The sequence below is a fragment of the Diabrotica undecimpunctata genome, chromosome 7, assembly GCF_040954645.1.
Source record: "Diabrotica undecimpunctata isolate CICGRU chromosome 7, icDiaUnde3, whole genome shotgun sequence".
Lineage (NCBI taxonomy): Eukaryota > Metazoa > Arthropoda > Insecta > Coleoptera > Chrysomelidae > Diabrotica > Diabrotica undecimpunctata.
Genome location: NC_092809.1, coordinates 47,902,888 through 47,924,353, shown reverse-complemented (window position 1 = coordinate 47,924,353; position 21,466 = coordinate 47,902,888). Strand labels below are relative to the sequence as shown.

At 32.6% G+C, this 21,466-nt stretch overlaps 1 protein-coding gene across 3 annotated transcripts in view; it reads left to right on the top strand.

Moving 5' to 3' along the window:
* The first annotated feature begins 6,996 nt into the window (after positions 1 to 6,996).
* LOC140445294 (protein tudor-like) overlaps positions 6,997 to 21,466 on the top strand; it is a 69,749-nt gene continuing 55,279 nt past the window's right edge. Inside the window, exons 1-4 of one of the 3 annotated variants that reach the window (XM_072537233.1) lie at positions 6,997 to 7,205; positions 9,284 to 9,699; positions 19,686 to 20,056; positions 20,202 to 20,694. In XM_072537233.1, coding sequence (XP_072393334.1) covers positions 9,322 to 9,699; positions 19,686 to 20,056; positions 20,202 to 20,694 — 1,242 coding nt within the window. In that variant the 5' untranslated portion in view covers positions 6,997 to 7,205; positions 9,284 to 9,321. Of the gene's footprint in view, positions 7,206 to 7,571; positions 7,788 to 8,244; positions 8,904 to 9,283; positions 9,700 to 19,685; positions 20,057 to 20,201; positions 20,695 to 21,466 lie in introns of those variants that run through there. The other 2 variants (XM_072537234.1, XM_072537232.1) reach the window with 2 other exon arrangements.

The window sequence follows — 21,466 nt, the reverse complement described above, 5'->3', positions numbered from 1 at the left end:
TTTACTGTTTTTTTTTTCTATTTAGTTACATTTAGTTTTATTTATTTAGTTACATATACCTTAAAATGAATACCATGAAATTAAAAACTCTAATAATAATACTATATAACACTAATAATAATAAGAAAATGGAAATTACGAATTTTGTAAAAGTTGTATTTTAGGCAGATAATTACCTGTATTTTCTTTCCGCTCTTTAATTTTTTTATGAAGAAATTGTTCTCTTTTAATAGTAGTACTATGTTTGGAGACAAGAGAAGAAATTAAAGACATAATAAAAGATGAAAACCCAAAAAAGTCCCGGGGAGAGTGGCATTGTGGCAGAGAACATAAAATATGGAGGAGAGGTCTTAATAAACAAACTTGGTGAGCTAATACTAGAAGTATGGGATGCCGAAGAAATGCCTCAAGAATGGAATAAGTCGATTATAATTCCTATACACAAAAAGGGAGATAGAACTGAATGCACAAACTATAGAGGAATATCCTTATTACAAGTAATGTATAAAGTACTCGCCATACTAATTAAAAAACGATTAGAAATATATATAGAGAAGAATCTAGGAGAATACCAGTTAGGATTTCGGAAAGGAAGATCAACAACCGATCAAATTTTTATGCTAAAACAAATCCTGACCAATTGCTATGAATACAACATTTCAGCACAAGTACTTTTCATTGATTACAAAGCTGCCTACGATACAATAGACAGAAACAAGTTAATAGAAACACTAAAAGAATTCCAAGTGCCAGAAAAAATAATAAGATTGGTAAAAATGACAATTAGACAAACCATTTGTGCTGTGAGATGCAACGGTACAGTCTCAGAAGAATTCGAAATGGAAAAAGGTGTTCGCCAAGGAGATCCGTTGTCTACATTGCTATTCAATATAGTTCTAGAAAAAATTGTAAGGATTAGTGGGATAAATAGGTCCGGAACTATTTTATACAAGGAGCACCAATGCTTAGCATACGCTGATGATGTGGTTCTCATTGCAAGAAATGGAAAAGAACTATCAAATATAACAAAAAGACTGATTCGGGAAAGCTCTAAAATGGGACTGAAAGTTAATATTAATAAATCGAAGTACATGGAGATCTCGAGCAAAAAAGGAATAAGCACCAGGGGATTCTTTAAATTGGAGGTGGAGAATGGATCAGTTGTAGAATTCGAGAAGGTGGATGAATATTTGTACTTAGGTACTCTTATTGATCAGACATGTAAGGAAGAAACTGAAATCAACCTGAGACTGACCAAGAGCAACAGGTGTGCTGGAGCCATGTGCAAAATAATTAAGGCCAAAGATATATCTCGTAATACAAAAGTAAGTATACAAAAGTATAATTAGACCCACAATGCTATACGCTGCCGAGACATGGACTATGAACAAAACCGTACAGAACACATTGGAAGCATGGGAAAGATACTTCGCAGAATATTTGGCGGAAAAGTAGTAGAGGGAGAATGGAGAAGACGAACTAATGCAGAAGTGTATCAATTGTATGCTAACCCTACAATAACAAAAGTGGTGAAAAAACGTAGACTAGAATGGCTCGGCCATCTAGAAAGAATGCAAGGTAATAGACTAGTCAAGAATATGGCTTGGAGAGTACCTGAGGGCAAGAAAAAGAGAGGAAGACCAAGAAAGAAATGGAGAGATGTAGTGATGGAAGATGTCAGAGAGATGGGAATCAGAGATTGGAAGCTGTTAGCTAAGAATAGAAAACGATGGAAATTATCCATCAAGCAATGGGCCTAAAAGGCCTGTTAACGCTGTACATACATACATACTATTTTTGGATTTATAATTCATATCTATACTATTCCATTCATAGAATACCTTATCTCATTAGGGGATAATCCTTTATTAATGATTTTACGAATTTGACAAAACGGCGCTTATTCTCTGAGAGAAAAACAAGTAGGTACGTTAAATGTTCATTAACAACGGTTATTAATGTAGTGAATATGTGCTCTGTACATATGTATGACATTTGTTAGTGAAAGAACCATTTACAGATTTTTAAGTGAAAGAAAACAAGGAAACATTACTCAGCCGAAAAGACAAAAGAAAACAACCAATAGAAATTTAGAGTTTCAGAGAAACGTCCTTCGGAGAAAAGTTTATTCATTCTATTTAAACAAGGAGATTCCTAACTTGAATATAATATTAAAGGCAATATTTAAGTTCCATCTTCATAATATTTCTGCACTACTTCAAACCATTCCCTCAACTTCTTAAGCCACGACCCAAGGAGAAAAATTATTATCTCTTATGAAAAGCAATCATCATCATTATTGGCTTTACAACCCTGTGTTGGCCTGTTCAAGAATTAGTCTCCATTCCCCCCTATCTTTCGTCCTGGTTTTTTAATTTCTGACCCTAGATTCCTCAAGTCATCTTCGACTTGAGTTTTAAATCTAGATCTTGGCCTGCCTCTCTTCCTGGTTCCTACTGGCTCTTAATATAATATCTGTCTTTGGGGGTCTCCAGTGTCCATTCTTTCAAGGTGTCCTAGCCACCATAGTCTATTAATTTTAATAGACCGGACGATGTTGCATTTTTCATAGCATTGATACAACTCAAAATTGTAGCGCCTGTGCCATCCCGCTTTCTTGTACTCCTCCGTATATGTGCCTAAATATTCTTCTTTCAAAGCGGCCTAACAGTTCTTCGTCGCTTTTTACCATAGTCCATGTCTCTGACGCGTATGTCATGACATGTTTAATAAGAGTTTCATATATTAGTATCTTGGGTTTTCTGCTAATTATGTGTGATGTTAAGAGCTGTTTTAGTCAAAAGTAAGCTCTGTTCGCCAAGTATATTCTTCTCTTAATTTCTACGCTTACTATGTTGCTGCTATTTAGTTGTGTTCCAAGATATATAAACTCCGAGACCCCTTCGAATGTGTGCTTCTATCACCAGATCTTGTGGTGCCGCTGTTTGTGTGCTGTTCGCGACCTTCATGCATTTTGTTTTGGATACGTTGACCTGCCATTGTCCCATTGTCTTCGCGGCTTTTTCTAATGTTTGAAAAGCCTGTATCAGGTCTCTTTTTGTCCGTGTTACTATGTCAATGTCATCTACGTAGGCCAATATCTGTACACTTCTATTGATGATCGTACCTCTGGTTGTTATGCCCGATTTCTCTATGGCTCTTTCTAGCGCGATGTTAAACAATAGACACGGTAGATTGTCTCCCTGGCGTAATCCAGTATGTGTTTGAAAAGACCTTGACACTCTGTTTTCTACCTTGGCTTTGCACTCAACTTTCGAAAGAGTTGCCTTTACAAATGTTATTAGATGCGACGGAATATTTAGTTCTGCCATGGCATTATAAAGTGCGCTTCTATCTACACTGTCATAAGCGCTTTTAAAATCTATGAAAAGGTGGTGGGTATCGATTCCATATTTATGTCTTTTCTTTCTTTTCGGAATCCACATTGGTATTTGCCTATTTTTTCCTCAGTATATACTAGTAAACGATCATAAAGTATGTAAGCCGTATTTAAGAGGGTAATGCCTCGATAGTTGTCACATATTAGTGGATCCCCTTTCTTGTGAATAGGTATTATAATACCTACATTCCAACTGTCTGGGAGTTTTCCTTCTCTCCAAATGGATGCAACAAGTTTTATTATGTATTTTTTTAGCGCGTTTGCTCCATACTTGAAAACCTCAGGGGGTATACCATCTTCTCCAGGGAATTTGTCGCTTTTTAACCTTTTTATTGCCTTGGCAACTTCTTCTGTTGGTATATTATTTTCTCCCTCTCATCGTCTACGTCTCCACTGTGGTCATTTATGTCAGTCACTTCTCGGTTGCCTATATTTAATTTCTTAGCAAAATTCTCCGCCCATCTCTAAACTATTTGATCCGGCTCATTGATAATTTCGGCTTTCTTACTTTTTATTATGGTTATTCTAGGTTTAAATTCTTTTCTGTTGTGGTTCACATTTTTATAAAATTTTCGCGCTTCGCTTTGTGAATTGAGCCTTTCTAGTTTCTGTAGCTGGTTTTCTAAATGTCGTTTTTTCTTTTGTCTTAGTATCTTCTCTGCTTGTCTCATCTGTTTGAAAAGCAATAAGGGATGATAATTTTCCTTAGTTGGATCGAGATAATTTATGGAAATTACTTGGAAATCCGTTCTTACTATGATAATTAAAGAAAATACCTATATTGAACGATACAGAAGGGATTGTTTGTTGGCGAAGGCAATATTTGAGAACGATAAAAAGATTTAGATTAGAAGGAAGATGCATTTCCTGTTTAGATGAAATCTGTACAATTTCACGGGTTTAAAATAAAATAATAATTTCATAACTGCTAACACAAGAAAGCCGATGTAATAGCGATTCCAGAGATGAGATGGACTGGTCAGGAATTATTGAGAGAAAAGACTACAATATATACTATAGCGGACATAGCACCCAACACGAGTTTGGCCGTGGTTTTCTAGTCAGTAAACTTTTAAAGCTACTTTACGTTTAAAGTCCTTTAAACTTTAAACTTTAAACACATACACAACAAAGTGTGTTATCTACGTCTAAAGAAAATTCTTTAATTATAGCTTAGTTAGTGTACACGCATCCAATTCTACGACACCTTAGACAAAGAATATGATCGATGTCCACGTCATGACGTGAAAATAATTCCTGGGGACCTTAGTGCAAAAATTGGCCAAGAGCAATTTTTCCAGCCAATTATAGGATGTAAGAGCTTGTATGAAGAATCAAATGATAACGGGTTGATACTAATAAACTTGGCAAGCACCAAAAACATGATAGTAGGAGGAACAAGATTTTCCCATAAAATAATACACAAAGGAACATGGAAATCACCTGATAACGAAACCGTTAACCAGATAAATTACATCGTAATAGATGCAAGGCATTCTTCCGACCTCATGGATGTCAGAAGCTACCGAGGTCCAAACATATATAGTGACCACTTTCTTGTAATGGCAAAAATCAGAGGAAGAATATCAAACCTAAAGAAGGATAAACATATGAAACAAGATAATCGTATCGAGTTTGAATTGTAATGCGGAAATAGTGTCAATGTAAAATAAATTAGTATAATATTGTATATATAAATTAAATAAAGACTTTAATAAACTAAGTGTTAGAACATTTTATATTTTATAATAAATAAAGTTAATAAATCAGTTTACTCAAAAACTCAGTTTAACTGCATAAACTTTACTTCTTGCCTGGCAAAATGAGACCATGCCCTGTGAATGGTCTCAAGGCATGATATGCCCGTTGCATAAAAAATGCGATCAGCTCCAGTATGACAACTACAGAGGTTTAACCCTGTTAACAACTGCTTACAAAATACTAGTAAATATTCTCTAGGAGAGGCTACAAGTTTATACAGTTGGCATAGTTGGAAATACCAGGTCGGATTTACTCCAGAAAAATCAACAATTGACCAGATTTATTCAATAAAACAGATCATCGAGAAAACATTAAAATTTAACATTGAAACCCATCACCTATTCGTCGACTTTAAGGCAGCTTATATGACCGTTAATATGACAGTGTCAAGAGAACAGTACTATACCAACCAATGCGTGAGTTTGGTATACCAGAAAAACTTATCCGATTATCGGGAATAACAATGTCTAACTTAAAAGCCAGCGCTAGGATACAAGGAGAAAATTCTCGATCCTTTGAGATAAAGGATGGGCTCGGACAAGGGAATGCCTCGCTTGCCTCCTAATTAACATTGCCTTGGAAAAGGCAGTCCAAAACACACGAATTAGAGACGGCGGTAATATTTACAACAGATCGATACAAATCTTAGTATACGCTGATTATATTGACATAATAGGGAGTAGTAATCGAGATGTTGAGCAATATTTTCTAGAATTGAAAACGGCGGCGAAACAGTTCGGTCTAGTCACCAACGAAGACAAAACCAAGTACATGTTGGTTACTAAGGATCCTATCGCAAATGAGGAACGGGAAACAGCATTTGGAAGTCATATATTTGAACGTGTTGACAGCTTCACATACCTTGGCTCGCTAGTGACTACTATACCAATAAAACAAGCGAAGAAATTAAAAGACGAATAAATCTTTCAAATACGGCATACTATGGACTCCTAAAACAATTCCACTCAAGAAATATCAAAAGAAAAACTAAAATTATTATATACAAAACTATGCTGAGGCCGGTCCTCACATACGGGGCAGAAACACGGACTCTAACGCAAAACGATAAAAGACTTCTGGAAATATTCGAGCGTAAGATACTCCGCAAAATATTTGGAGCTATACGCGATCAAGGGCAGTGGCACAAAAGATTTAATTTCGAATTATACCAACTCTTTAATGGACCAGATGCCGTAACGTTCATTAAAACACAGCGACTTAGATGACCAGAAACAGAACAGCCGAACAGAATGGCGACTAATCTTAGAGCCAGCCAGGATCCACATAGGATTGTCGAGAAAAAAGTGATGATGAACAAAATTTACAAGATAGAACTGATTTAAGATACAATTCTGAGCGTTTTTGGTTTGTAACAGAATTTTTTATCCATAACGATTCTTCCAAACTTCTTTTTTGAAAACTATAACTTTTAAATTATCGTCATAAATTCTACGCGCATAAAATTCATTTTTTTGTGCGTAACAAGACATTCATAAAGAGTTTCTCACAAATTCTTACAATACTGCTCATCGATATAATATCGATGATACTGCTTGATCAATTCAGCTGATACAACTTAAGCAAAAATATTTTTTTTTTGAGGTGACGAGAATTTTGTGGAGTAGAACATTTAATACAACTAAAAAAATGTGAAATTCGGTTTAAAAAAATTAAAGCCGTCTCTGTCCTGTATTAAAAAAAATTACAAACAGATATTCAATATTATACCAGTATTATAACTTTCCTTGATACCCAAACCAATTTTAAAATCATTGAACCGCATCGCATGTCTCGCATTTTATACACTACCAATCACTCCTCCAAACTTTATAGCTCAAGCGCTCTGATACAAATTATAAAATTCTATTCATCTGGACCACAAAAAATAGTAATTACTACAAAACAGTAAATTCAAGTTACATTCAAACCAACCTATTTTTGTTGCTGCCTGATAGACAACAGACAATTCAGTATTCAGTTCACGTTTATTATTGTGCGAGGCTGGTCGGTGTTTAGTTTAGGCGAAACATTAAGAAAAAGCAATGTAAGTAATCAATTTTTCTTTTTATAACATTTCTTGATATTTAACAATTCCCTTTTAATAAATAGTGCTTATATCTCAAGTAGTAAATAATTTTGGTTCAATCCTTCCTATATCTTTTATAAAATTACATCAATATTACATTCCTAAATTTTACAGTTAGAAACGCTAAAACCATGAATCATCCGCATCTATCATGTATAATAATAATTGGTTACTTTTGATAAAATTTAACCATGAATACAAATTTTTAAATTTGCCACCAATAACGTCTATAAAGTTGGCGAAGTGTTCTAGATCTGTCTACAGATACGATACCATTAATTGTTTTTTGTTTTTTTTTTGTGTGCCGAATAGTTAACAATTTTATAAATACTAAAAAATTTAAATCACTTTAGATTTAAAAAGAAGAATATTAACATCTTCACAATAATATACCTATAATTGAGTTTGGATAAAGTCTTATCGTTTTTAAAATTATGTATAATTTTATCAAGGTCACCTTTACAATTTCGGTTTTGTTCACTGTCAAGAATTTATCTCTAAATACTTTCTCTGTCTAATAAAATATGTGATTAAAGAGGGGTAAGTACACAACACTTATATACAAAACCAAATTTTAACGATTGAATTCCATTATTCTCCCTAGACCCCGTGTTTTCAATACATTATCAATATTAAAGTGAAATAATAAGAGTTAAATAATTATATGATCTATACATCATTTTACTCTTGAAATACTTGTGTCAAATATTATACAAACTTATTACTTTTCTTTCGTGGTTTGATATTATTGTGTATGATAGAGTACCGTTTCAATTTCTATCGTATTTTTGTTTTCCGGAATTGAGAGATAAACAAAAAAAAACATTAAAATTTGGATTTATCCTCAAGAATCATTTAAAGAAACCAAGATGCACAAAACAGCTTTAAAGCACTAATCACATGAATTTATACATTCTTTACCGGATTTGTCGTATCTGTAGTCACTTCCAGATGGTAACTGCTCTTGTCATCCGTCAAGCGCATGCCGGAACTCTTTCTTTTCACTAAGTTGTATACCTGTACGAAGAACGGAGATTGTGATTAAAGTTTTACATGTCTAAAAGATGCTTATCGTTGTATTTAGTACCGGTGTTTAGAATTGATTTAGTTTGTAATTCTTTAACAATATGGATGCGGTTCAGAGAGGTAATTTATATGTAACATACGTTGAAAAGGAAGGACCGTTTTTAAAAATATGGGGGCAAAGAGATAAAGACACAGCCGTTTATGTAGAACAGTTTCTTGCACACATTGCCGAACAGTTTGAACTTGGCATTGGAAAGACGAATCGAGAGAATTTACCTGTTGGTAAACAAGTATGTGCAAAGTACAAAGATGGGAAATATTACCGGGCGAAGATAATAAACAATACTCTTGGAGCTGATGAATTTGTTGAGGTTAGCTTCGTTGACTACGGTAATAAAGAAATTTTACCAGTAGAGGCAATAAGATCGGTCGATGGAAATTTAAGTTCTTTGCAGTCAATTCCACCCCTAGCTACAGGTTTCATTTTTGCTGAAGCTCATTGTGTAGGAGGGGGAGAATGGAATGAAACAGACTTTGAAAGATTGGCCAAAGAAATTAAATATAGGGAAGTCCAGTGCTCTATCTTAACTAAAGCTACACATTATTATCTTATTAAAATATTTTTTGAAGGTAAGTGATGTTCTACTGTATATTCAATAATTCAATTAATTTTTTTCTTAAGTTCTTTAAACCTTTCCAAGGATCCTGGTTATTTATGTGTAGTATGTGTTGTAAAATGTCTTATTACTGTGCAAAGTAGGCATCTTTGCAGAGTTACTATAATATATCCATATGAATGCTGTGTCCTGAGTCTGTTGTACTGATCCAATAGATTTTTTAATACAACAATTTTGTTCTCAAAAAAGGGTCAAATTCATTATTCTAGCAATGTACATTGTTTTAAGTCCATCACAATCATTAAAAGGGAGATTATCAGAGTATCAATATATTATTTCATACTTGGAATAACCCATTTCATGACTTAATTCAATATTTTAAATTTTTTATAGGAAATGATCTGTGTCACCTTTTGATTCAAAAAGATTTGATGCAACCAATTTCCCTTCAAGCACAACAAGCTGTCCTATTAAGTATGAGTATGCAGAAACCACAACAATTAGCTCAGACCCAACAGATGAATATTGCTCCTTCATCTGGAATTAACACTTACAAGGCTTGTACTCTCGAGCCAGGATGTCAATATCCTGTTTTTGTTTCTTATGTAAATGATGGCCCATGTCACTTTTCAGTTCAACTGAAACAGACTGAAGATGTTTTAGTTCAGCTGATGACTGACATTAATAAAATGCCATTGAGGCAGTTTGAAGATATTCCGATTCCTGGTACAGTTTGTTTAGCAAGAAGCAGAGATGACAATACTACATGTAGAGCAGTAGTAACTAATGAAGTTGATACTCAATTTAAAGTAAGTATAGTATATATAAATTGTGTGAGGACCATTCAGTTCTTAGTAAAAAGTAGGCTACATTTTTTTTTATTTAAATTTATTGTTTTTTAAGTTATTAAAAAATTCAAAGATTATTTTTAAATATTGATAAATATTCTAACTTGCTGTTCCAAAAAAGGTGCATACACAATTTTTTCCAATTACGTACAAATCTTTTGCTCTACAGTTAAATTTTTATAGTTTATATGTCAAAAGGAAATTTCCGGATATGTTATAGTATTACATGATATAAATTTTTTGGAAAAAGTAATATAAATTATAATGAAAAAATTAAAACAAAAACTTTTTTATTTATTCTCACTGCACTTTCAACAGGTTATTGTAGTATCAAATGGCATATTTCTTTGTAGATATTGTGTCATCTGGCAATTTTTAATGACAGCTATGATCATTGACTGTTCAATGACAGTTGTCATTTAGACTGAAACCAAAGAATATAGATGCTTATAGAAGAATTGTTTACTGTTATTTTTGAAAGTCGGTTAGTCAGGGTGGGACTCATGTGGTACCACTAAGGAGCGGTCATGTCAGCTCTATTATTGCTTCTAAAATATGAAAGAGTGGGGCAATAAATGCAACTTTAGATATTTTGATATGTAGATGCCGCTTGGTCGTAGAATAGGATTAAATTTTTGCGTTTTATAAAATTTTTTAGAGAAAATAATATTATTTTAACTTTTAATAAATTAATCTTTTTAGAAAAATTATTATGATTCAATTTTTTAATTGAAATATGTACAAATCTTAATTATAAATCAGTTTAAGACTATATTGTAATAATTTCACCAATATTCATTCATTGTGAAAATTATGTTTTAGATACTACTAGTTGTTATTTTAAAACAAGATTAAATAGTACCAATACAGCGTAAAAAATTTTACATATACTATTCATTAAAAGGTACTGTTAAATATTTCAAAAATAAATCAGGAATGCTTTTTGCTGTTATTAAAAAATTATGGATGAAATCGAAGTTTCGGGGAAATGGAAAATTTCATAATTTAGTAAAAAGTTTCATTGAATAATTTTTTTTAATTGAAATTTTTTTAAAATGTTTTGTTAATTTCTGGGCAGAAAAACAGTATACTAAAAAGTTATGTGACAGTTTTTCGTTGTGTTGGAACAAACCTATTTTTAATTCAAAGTTATACAATTAAAAAAATAAATACTTTAAATATTGTAAATATCATACATTTTTAAGCTTTAAAATTAAAAATTTAACAATTTAATAATTTAACTACATATTTCATTATGAAATTTTCGCCACGGCTCCACGCTTTGAGTTTATGCAGCCACCCTCAGGAGGAGTGTTTTGAAGTATAAACTGTAACCAAATCACCCATTTGAACTGCTCTTCTATAAGCGTCTATATTCTTTGCTGAAACTGTCTAAATTCATATTTCATGTAAATAGCCCACTGCTAAACAAAATTGATATCCAAGAAAAGGCTTAACTGACAAGAAGAAACAAAGATCTTAATTAATCAGATATTTAAACTTTTTCCTCACTTCATTGCTCAATGAAAGCCCTCTGCTTCAATGGTCAGGAGATTTTCAATAATTCGTTTTTATCTTCAGAAATATTGTTTGTAATAGGCTCCAGTTCCATTGTTCTTTCCTGTTTGTTTTGTTTTTTGTTCTCCCTTCTATCTTTGTCTCACCAGAAGCTAGATAACTCCCAGTATTGCAGCATCATCTGATTGCTCAACTTCGCCATCCTTAGCTTCTACTGGGTGGTGTTCACCTCATAGAATCAGCAACCACAACAAGCATCAAGAACCCGTTCAATAGCCAAGGTATCACAGCTCAGAGGGGCACTATACCAGTAACTCTTGCATTTTCACAGAGCAGAGAAAATTCAACAAAAGAATTTGTTTTTTTTTTCTCTTGAAGTTTTGCAAATGCTTTCTAGTAATGCTGTAAGATTCAGAAGAAGAAAGGTTATGTACATTGGTTACTTAGTGTTCTAAAATTTCAATATTTTTTGTAAATTGTTGTTTAAAAATTGTTTGTGATATATTATTATATCCTAATTATTGCCGTAAGTTCCCTCAGAATTAAAGAAAATTTTTGTGTATACAGTAAAACCTCCCTTAACCGAAACCTTTTTAATTGAAACATCGTTTAACCGAAACGGCTGACAGTTTCAATAATTTCGTCAATAAAAAGTAAATGTTTGTCGCAAAACGTAAACAATTCCGTTAATTTCACTCACCAATTGATGTCTATGTGCGTTGGGAAATCACAAAAACCAAGAGCCCTAAAAGATATTTCCGAAAAGGCATTTTAAGGTATAGAAGCCAAAAAAGTTCATGGATGTCGACCACTTTATTTTTAGAATGGTTTGAAAATGAATTCGTCTCAAGTGTAAAATCCTTTTTAAAATCAAAAAACATTCTCATCAAAGCATTGTTGCTTGTTGACAATGCGCCCTCACCCTCAAAATCTACAAAATGGTAATAATTGTCAGATTTTGCCACCGAATGTCACAAACTTAATAAAGCCGTTAGACCAGGGAGTCATAGAGATATTCAAGAGACATTATAGAGAAGCATTCTTAAGACATCTGTTATTACAGGAGACGAATTAATCCAAAAGTGTTCCCGAAATTCTCAAATCTTTAACAATAAAACATTTTTATTGGTGAGCTGAGTCGTGGGCCAAGATCAAATCTTCAACTTTGGAAAAATGCTGGAACAAACTTTTTGATAAGATGTTGATTGACGATCCTGAAGAAGAAAATGGTAAGAAAGCGACAGAAGAAATTAAACCTTTCACTAAAAATTTGCCGGGACATGACGAAATTAACTAAGAAGAGATACGTGACTGGTTAGCAGCCGATGTGTCAGAACGTGAATTCATCGACCAGGACATCATTGATATGGTTCTTTATCAAGACAACCTGAGCATATCAGATGACGAAGATGACGACCCAAGAGGCAACAGGCAGCACAAGACCGTCGTCGAGATTTTCAATGCTTTAGAGGAAAGAATTTTATACAGTAGTCCTAATTAGTTAGGGACACGACTAGATTCTTAATTTTTGTTGTCATTATATAAAGTTTTGTCCTTTTCAGATTGCTTTACGTTTCGTCGAACAATCGAATGGGGCAAACTCATGACGTTCTGCAAATTAACGATGGAAGGAGAGAGAAACATTGTTGTCAAACGAAAACGCAAAAAATAGCAGATTTCTTTAAAAAAGCATGTTAAACTTGTTCATTTTCCTTAATGTTATTACTTTATTTTGGATTTACTTATTAGAAAACATTACGAAATCAACTCATAGTGTTTTTTAATACCAATACTTTGATCAAGAATATTATAAAAAACAATGTTATTTTTAACCGAAATTCTTGTTATCCGAAACGGCCTCCCCCCCAATTATTTCGGTTAACAGAGGTTTTACTGTATTTTTAAATTTTCTGGTAAATTGGAAAACATCTAAAACTAACCTCATAATGCAAGCCAAATGTTTTAAGTGTTCTGTAAACTGCATGAGCCTAAGAACTCTGGCGAAGTTGAAGTGTTTGGTTACCTGTGTGATTTTTGCAAGAGGGTGATGTGCAGGAGCTGTGCTAGAATTAGTTCAACGGAGTTAAGATGATTATTGTTAGCTACCAGAATCATGCCTCACTTGTGTAAGGATTGTGTACCTGGGATTATGAATACCCTAAACCTAAACAGTCGTGTCAGTGCGCTTGAAAACATTTTAAGTGAAGTGAAAATTACCAGCACTCAAAATATTATTGAATTAGAGGAGGAAATTGCTAAGATTAGCGTGGAGATGGAAAGTTTACAAAACAAGTTTTGAAACAATCTATGATGATCTAAAAAAGATCTTAAAATTATTAAAGAATCTACCACTGGCAACAAATCAGTAAGTAGTGCTGGAAATGATAACATTCAAAATTGTGTAGATGTCAAAGGTACTGATGTGGGGAAATTATTATAATTATTATATATAATGTACCTGAAAACCATTGAATCTAACATCTGTACTGAACGTGATAGAAATGAGGTCCAAGGAATTCTCAATAAAATAGGTGTAATGAACAGCACCTTTAAAGCTTTTGGTCTTGGTCAATTAACACATAAACCAAAATCTCTTAAAGTCACATTTATTGATTCAGCAATAGTTATTGTATGTTTAAATCATCATAGAGTTTTAATGGGTTCTAATTTGTGCATTGGAGCTGATCTTACCCCTTTACAGCATGAGAAGGTGAAGGCCGTTTATCAGGAGTTAGAATGCAGAAAATACAGGATGAAAATGACTTGAAGATCAAGTATTTTGATAGGGTACCCAATATCATTGTCAGTAAATCCAATAATTCAAAACACGATCATTGAGCTTATATTTTCAAAATGTTGGCAGTATGTGCACCAAACTTCAGAATTTCAGATATGCTCTCTCTAGTTATATTATTATTTTTGAAACATGGCTTACATCTAGAATCTTAGATGCTGAATTTAGATTGAGTGTCTTTAATGTGTATAGACATGACAAGTACACTCAAACTAGTTCAAAGACTCATGGTGGTGGTGTTGTTATTGCTGCCCATAAGCGCCTTCATTCAATGATGGTTAGGCCTATCGATTCCTCTGTGGAAAATGTTTTTACACAGGTAATGTGTGGCACTACAAAGTTAGCCATTGGTGCTGTGTACTTTCCTCCACAGTCATCATGTGGAGCAAGCATTCCACCTGTATGTTGGACTTAGCAGATAGATGCAGTGATTGCGAATTCTGTATTTGTGGTGACTACAACCTACCTGAAGCATCCTGGTAGCAATGATTGTAGCAATGCATTCAATAAATACATTGCTACATTATTCAGCTTATACTATGTTGTTACATGCAGCCAATTTAAATTTGTTTCTTAAATATGATGTCTTCTATCATGTTTTTAAAAAATGTAAATATGGTAAAAATGTAAAATTTTTACCATATTTTATATGATGCCATCAATATGTTTGTACCTATCAAACAGTTTAAATCATTGAACTTTCCAGTTTGGTTTTTGTGAGAATTTATCGAGCTTGTCATACAGAAAAAAAGTAGCTCACAGGAATTTTAAAGCATTAGGCAACTCATATGAGGAATTTTCGGTGTTAAGGGAAAGATGTAAATCATTACAAGCAGTATGTTATAAGAACTATTTAGAGAATATTCAAACAGACCTTTCAAGTAATCCTCACTCTTTTTGGAGGTATGTTAGTGCTACATGTGGGTCTAGTGCTTGTCCTATTGTAATGTCTAATAAAGTTAGGGATGTAATAGCTCAGAGTATAGTCAATCTAATTGCCACTTATTTTTCAAGTACATATAACGATAGTGAGTATAATTTACTAATTTTGAATTGGACTACAGTGTGGATTTCCAGATTCTGAAATTTATTCTGACTGATGTTTTCGAGGAGATTGTGAGTTTAAAAACTACATATTCTTCAGGGCCTGATGGTATACCTGCAGCACTTATTAAGAACTGTATTTTTTCCCTTTGTAAACCATTACAACAAATTTTAAATTTATCATTGTCATCATCTGTATTTCCATAATATTGGAAAAATAGTTTTCTTACACCTATCTATAAATCTGTTAATCGTGAGTGTGTTAATAATTATAGAGGTATAACTATTCAATCAGCAATCCCGAAACTTCTTGATAAATTGGTATCGATAAATCTCACCTGGGCTTGCAGAAACATAATTATTATTGATGGCCAATATGGATTTTCGAACGGGAAGTCAACAGTAACAAATTGTCAAATCCTATCAATTACCAACAATATTTGGGTGCATTTGAGACTAAAATTCAGGTCGACAGCATTTCCACTGACTTCTCAAAGGTCTTTGACCAGGTTAATCATAAACTTTTGGTTCACAAACTTCATCGTGCCTGGCTTTGGTGACCCCATTGTTAATTGGATTAAAAGTTTTCTGATGGGATGTACACAGCAAGCTCATAGTAACAATTATATTTCAAAGGAATTTCATTGTTGTTCTGATGTCTTACAAGGGTCTCATTGTGGTCCCTTGTTTTTGAACTTGTTCGTTAATGATATTGGTAAGGCTATCAAAAACTCACACTTTCTGCTATTTGCTAATGATCTTAAGTTATTTCATTGTATACATGATAAATCGGATAGAGATCTCTTGCATGATGATGTAAATAATATATATGTTTGTGTTAGAAACAAAATGGTTTAAGCCTAAATACAACTAAATGTTCGTGTATTTCATTTGGTTGTATAAATAATCTATTAGCTAATAGATGTGTTCTTAATGACATACTCTTGGATTCAGTTACTGAGATTAGAGATTTGAGTGTATTATTGGATTGTGTGTTGCCATTTAGAAGTCATTTTTTTTAAATTAAGGGAACAGGATTTTTGTAGTCTTGATTTTATTTATCGTAACAGTCATGATCTCTCACCTATTGTATTCAAATTATTGTACTGCTCTCTGGTACGCAGATCTTGAATACTGCTCTGTTGTTTGGTCCCCGTTTCATCAAGTCTACATTGATGTATTCAATCTATATCCAGCAGAAGTTTCTAAGATCTTTAGCTTTTAAAGTACATATTAATATACAAAAATACTGAACATTATACTTCATAGATTATTCTGTAATAATGTCTCAATTTAACGTTGCTACACTGAAGAACCACAGGTTGAGAGCTGATATGTTATTTTTATTTAAAATTCTAAACAACATTATTAATTGTCCCCCGTTTGCAGTTTATTGTACATGATCTTCACTTTTTACTATTTTTTTGTATTTTATTGTAAATGGTTCTACCGTGGAAATAAATAAATAAATAGTATAGTTGGAAAATAGAAGAAATCTTTTTACTTTTAATGTAATTAGAGATCTTTTATGTTACACAGTACTTTGACACTTTTTAACAGTCCTTTTTAACATATTTATCTAATTTCTTAAATAAATATGCATTTCTGGTTTTGAAGAAGTGTTTAAAATACTGTATTTCATATATTTCCTAAATAATTGTGGGAGATCTCTGTGAGATTCTAGGAAGTTGTAAGATATCTCTTCGTTCCCCTCCCAACACTATCAAAAAAAGTATAAAATACACTGTCAAATACAAATGTATTGCTTTTTTTTTCAGTTTCAACAGATATAGATTTTTTTAATGAAACAAATAATACACAATGCTATCCCTAAAGGTGGGTCCAGACTTGAAGCTCGAACGAATTGAGCGCACTGGAATAAGCATAATGAACAAAACATCGTGCTGTTTATTGGAGTCTCTTTTTCACAAAATTAGAAGTTCACTAAATAAAAAATGAACACTGACTTAGCAGCAGAGTTTAGCGCCTTTTTTATTATTTGTAAAATGGCCAAAAACAAGAACAAATGACATAGTCAGTCGGTACGAAAATTGTATCTACACCATATTGATAATTTATTATTACGAGAAAGAACTTAAAGAATTTCACAAGAATGAGTTGTGAAGATTTTGAGAAGTTAATAAATTTAATTGGACCTATAATTGCAAAGAAGGCCACAAAATTACGGAAAGCTATATCGGTAAAGATCGTTTGGCCTTATCATTGAGGTTTTTAGCTTCTGGTGATTCTTTTACCAGTCTTTGAACGATGATGTTGATTAAATGTAAACATTATTCTCCTTCAAAACTCCATATTCAAAGAACTAATTCCAAATAATATATTTTTCACACACAATTACATATGAAAGAAATCACGAATCCCGCGAGCAGCTCGAATATGCTATTTTCTCGTCAACTGAATGATTTGGCGAACAATAATATCCTTTAAGCGATTCCGATTTACCGACAGCTGCTGGAAATGCGTCATGGAAATGGAAATATGTCAGGTAAAGACTTGACAAATTGTGCTCTGTGCCCTCAGTTCGTTGTGTTAGTTCGGGCTAAAATGTTTAAGTCTGGGCCCACATTAACACAAAATCACAAAATAATCAGATAACTAGTAGAAGAAAACACTCGAAGCAAACAACAATTTATGCTTCTTAAAAAGTTTTGTTTTTTCTCATAATGTATTCGAAGTATCAATATATTTCAGTCAGTGGTGTTCCAGTTGATTCTAGTTTTATTTTTTATATTCACTTATTATATTCTTAGTCTTATTTTTCATATTATCTATTGTCTGCATTGTTCATATAACATGCTAGCATAGCATTGAGACTGTATTCAAGATCTTAGGCTTTTTGTCGCATAAAATAAACAACAGAGGTATGGGTTGATCAATAATTTATTTTTTATTTACTGACAAGTCCAATAAGAACAAGAGTATATTATGTACTACATATTATATAAGTCCAAATATTTTGCCTTTATATATTGTTTTTATATTGTTCATGAATCTTTTTAGTTCTTTCTTACTTGTCATTAATAGTGTTAGATCGCCTGCAATTGCTACATTGATGACCATTTTTAAATATTGTTTCTTGCATGCTTATTTTGCTTTTTTGATTATTCCTTCTAGTCTCAGATTATTAAACAGATTCGTTGATAGAGAGTCTCCTTGTCGTCCTACCTTTGTTTCAACATTATTTGATTTATGTACCTTCCATGCTATTTCGTTTGTTGTGTTTTCCATATTAATTTTTACCGTTCTGACGATTCTACTTGGTAGGCATATCACTTTAATTATTTCATACATCTTTTGTCTATTTATTCTCTCGTAGGTTTTTTTAAAATCAATGTACAGAGTATACTATAGTCAGACAATTTTCAATTAAAGGTGACTAATCTACGAATTGAACTAAACGGTAGCGGCAACCATGTAAAATGTCGGCAGTAAATTCTTATAGGGCTCATTTTTATTGTGTATGCTTCGCCCATGTAAATAAGTGAAAAAGTAAGAAAATTTGTCCCCGTAACAATATAAAATGGTGCGATTCACGAGTGTATAGTGAGACAAGTTCATTGAATAGTTTGAAACATCGGTAAACTTATCAATATTTTGCTGGTCTATATATATTTACGTTCTTAGAAAGAATGAGAATGAGAGAAATATGATATTTTAGTTTATTCAATCCACATTTTATATGTGCATAGGCGTAGTGTGTTCTATTTCTTGGGAATATATTTATTAAATAAACTTTATTATTAACTTTAAAATAGTTTTGAGGCAAGTTTATTCTTTATATAGTATTAACCCATTAACGGCCGCTCAATATACAAAGAGAAATTTGGCAATTAATTTATTAGATTGGATTAAAAACACATAAATTAACGACGAGATCGTATGTTAAAATTTCAGATTGTTTAGTCTAATGAAAAATAATAAGTATTTTCCAAAGTTTTCTGTTTTTTGAAGTTCTGTATTAGGTACTCTCTAATAAGAATAAAATTTTACTTTAATTTGTAAGTAACTATAAGATACCTGTTAAGAGACGCATGATAATTTAATAATTATATCGGTCTTAGATTTCATTTTTACGTAACTACTTAAGTGTGTAAATTAAAATTTTTTTCGTACGCCTCTGCAAAATTGATAAGTGGAATATGATTTCGTTGAAAAGTTATCGTTAAGCGCTGTATTAAGTGCGATGTTGCCAAGTAATCACCTTCAATTAATAATTGTTTTAGTATACTGTTTTATGTTCATAGCACGTAGTCTGGATTTCTTTTAGCACAAGTATTTGGTCTTTCGTCGACCTATTATAACGTTACATTTCTTATACTTCAATTCCTAGTATCAGATGTGACCTAACGCATATCTTTGAAATCCTTAAAACATTTGCAATTGTATGCACCTTTATACATCAATTCTTAACATTGCAACTTGAATTTAGAGTCTTCATACAAATTTACAAGCCACACATTTTGTCTTGCAGTTATAATTTAGTTTATGAAGAATTTTATCACAGTATAATCATCATAAATTCTAGTGTTATTAGTTCTGGTTAGTTATTCATTAATATTATATTTTTTAGGTTTTCTTTGTAGACTTCGGAAATTACGAAGTACTACCATTGGAATGCCTTTACCAAATTCCATTCAAATATGTTCTGCCGAAAGTAATGGCCATACGTTTCTCACTGGCCGGAGTAGATAAAGCAACTGTTACAATCGATATGAGAAGTGCTTTCAAAAAGTTTGTAGACAATAGGTTATTGCATATGAAAGTTTTACCATCCCCTACTAGAACAGCTTTACCCAAATGCGAACTGTGGGATCCGGAAACTATGACCAGTGCACTCGATGTTGTCATTAGAGCAGCAAAACACTCTTATCCCGAGCCAGTAATTTTAATGAGAGGTTTTAGCCAGCCGGTTAAAGTTAGTTACGTGTACAGTTGCAATCGGTAAGTGGTTTTGGTGCTATAAGTTAATTTTAGAACATTTTTTTTACTTTGTCCAAATTATTTTCTTGGTATCTTAAAAATGCTTATAAGAATTAAAAAATCAGTACGTGGGGTAATTGTAGATTCTATGTTGTCTTTTTTGCAGATTCTATGTTCAATTAGTAAAAAAAGAACAGGAACTAACAACTCTTATGGAAGAGCTTCAAAGTTTGTGTGTAGATAGTTCTTTTATGGAATTGTCTTCCATTAAGCCAGGAATTCCTTGTTGTGCCCAATACAGCGAAGACCAGATGTGGTATAGATCGCAAGTTACAGAAATATCAGAAAATTTAGTCACAGTTCGCTACATAGACTATGGAAACGAGGAATCAGTGCCTATAGACCAGCTGAAAAACATCGAAGGTGAAATTCTAACGGTTCTTAAACCTCAAGCTATTGAATGTTGTCTCAACGGATACCAAAAGATGGAACCTGATGTCGTAAGGGATGGTTTACTGGAGGAACTGCTATTGGAAAATACATTTACAATGAAAGTTGTGGATATGTGCGACAAAAAGGCATTGGTTGAGTTATTTGATGACTCTGAATACAATGTTGCTTCCTTGTTGCTTGATAAATTGGCTGCAGCTATATCACAGGTTAGTAAATAATGAATTTTTCCACATATTTGTAATCTTAAAATTAAAAGTCCAAGCATGGACTGGATTCTCTCTCTGCAGAATTTTGTTTTGATCGTTTCTCAGAGTTGGTCTCTGTAACGTGTCTATGAGCAAGAATATACAGCAGTTGTATTGGGTTGACAACCATTTTATTGCACGACTATGGTTTGTCGTGTTGTTGATTTCTTTTGTTGTTAAAAAATTGTTGAAAATTTATGTTAAATCCAACATATTTATATAAATTTTATAGTGAATTAAACTGTATTTAACGGAAAATTAAAGATTCTTCTTTATTATTGATATGAAGAAGGATCTCTTATTATGTTCTACATTATTTCACTACTTTGTTAGGTAAACCTTTATCTTACATTTTGTTTTATTAGTTAAAATAAATATGTAATATTTCTGGTTAATAAAGTTATGTAAAATACTGTAGCGCATACATTTCCTATATAATTTTGGGAGATCTCTGTGAGTATATGAGAAGCTTTAATATTACTCTTCGTTCCCCTCCCGACAATTTTTAATATGGTTTTAATTTTTTTTTCTGAAACGTTTTTTGAGAACAATTTGCCCATGACTACTAAAAAGGGCGATGTACAAATAGATAAATTTACCAGGTATAGTCGGCACGTAATTTCGTGAGAAAATTTATAGGAACCAGAGCGAGTAAAATACTATTAGTAAAATGGCAACACTGTCAGAATGACCCCTACTTTATTGAACAGTAGCGTAGATATCTAATTTTAAA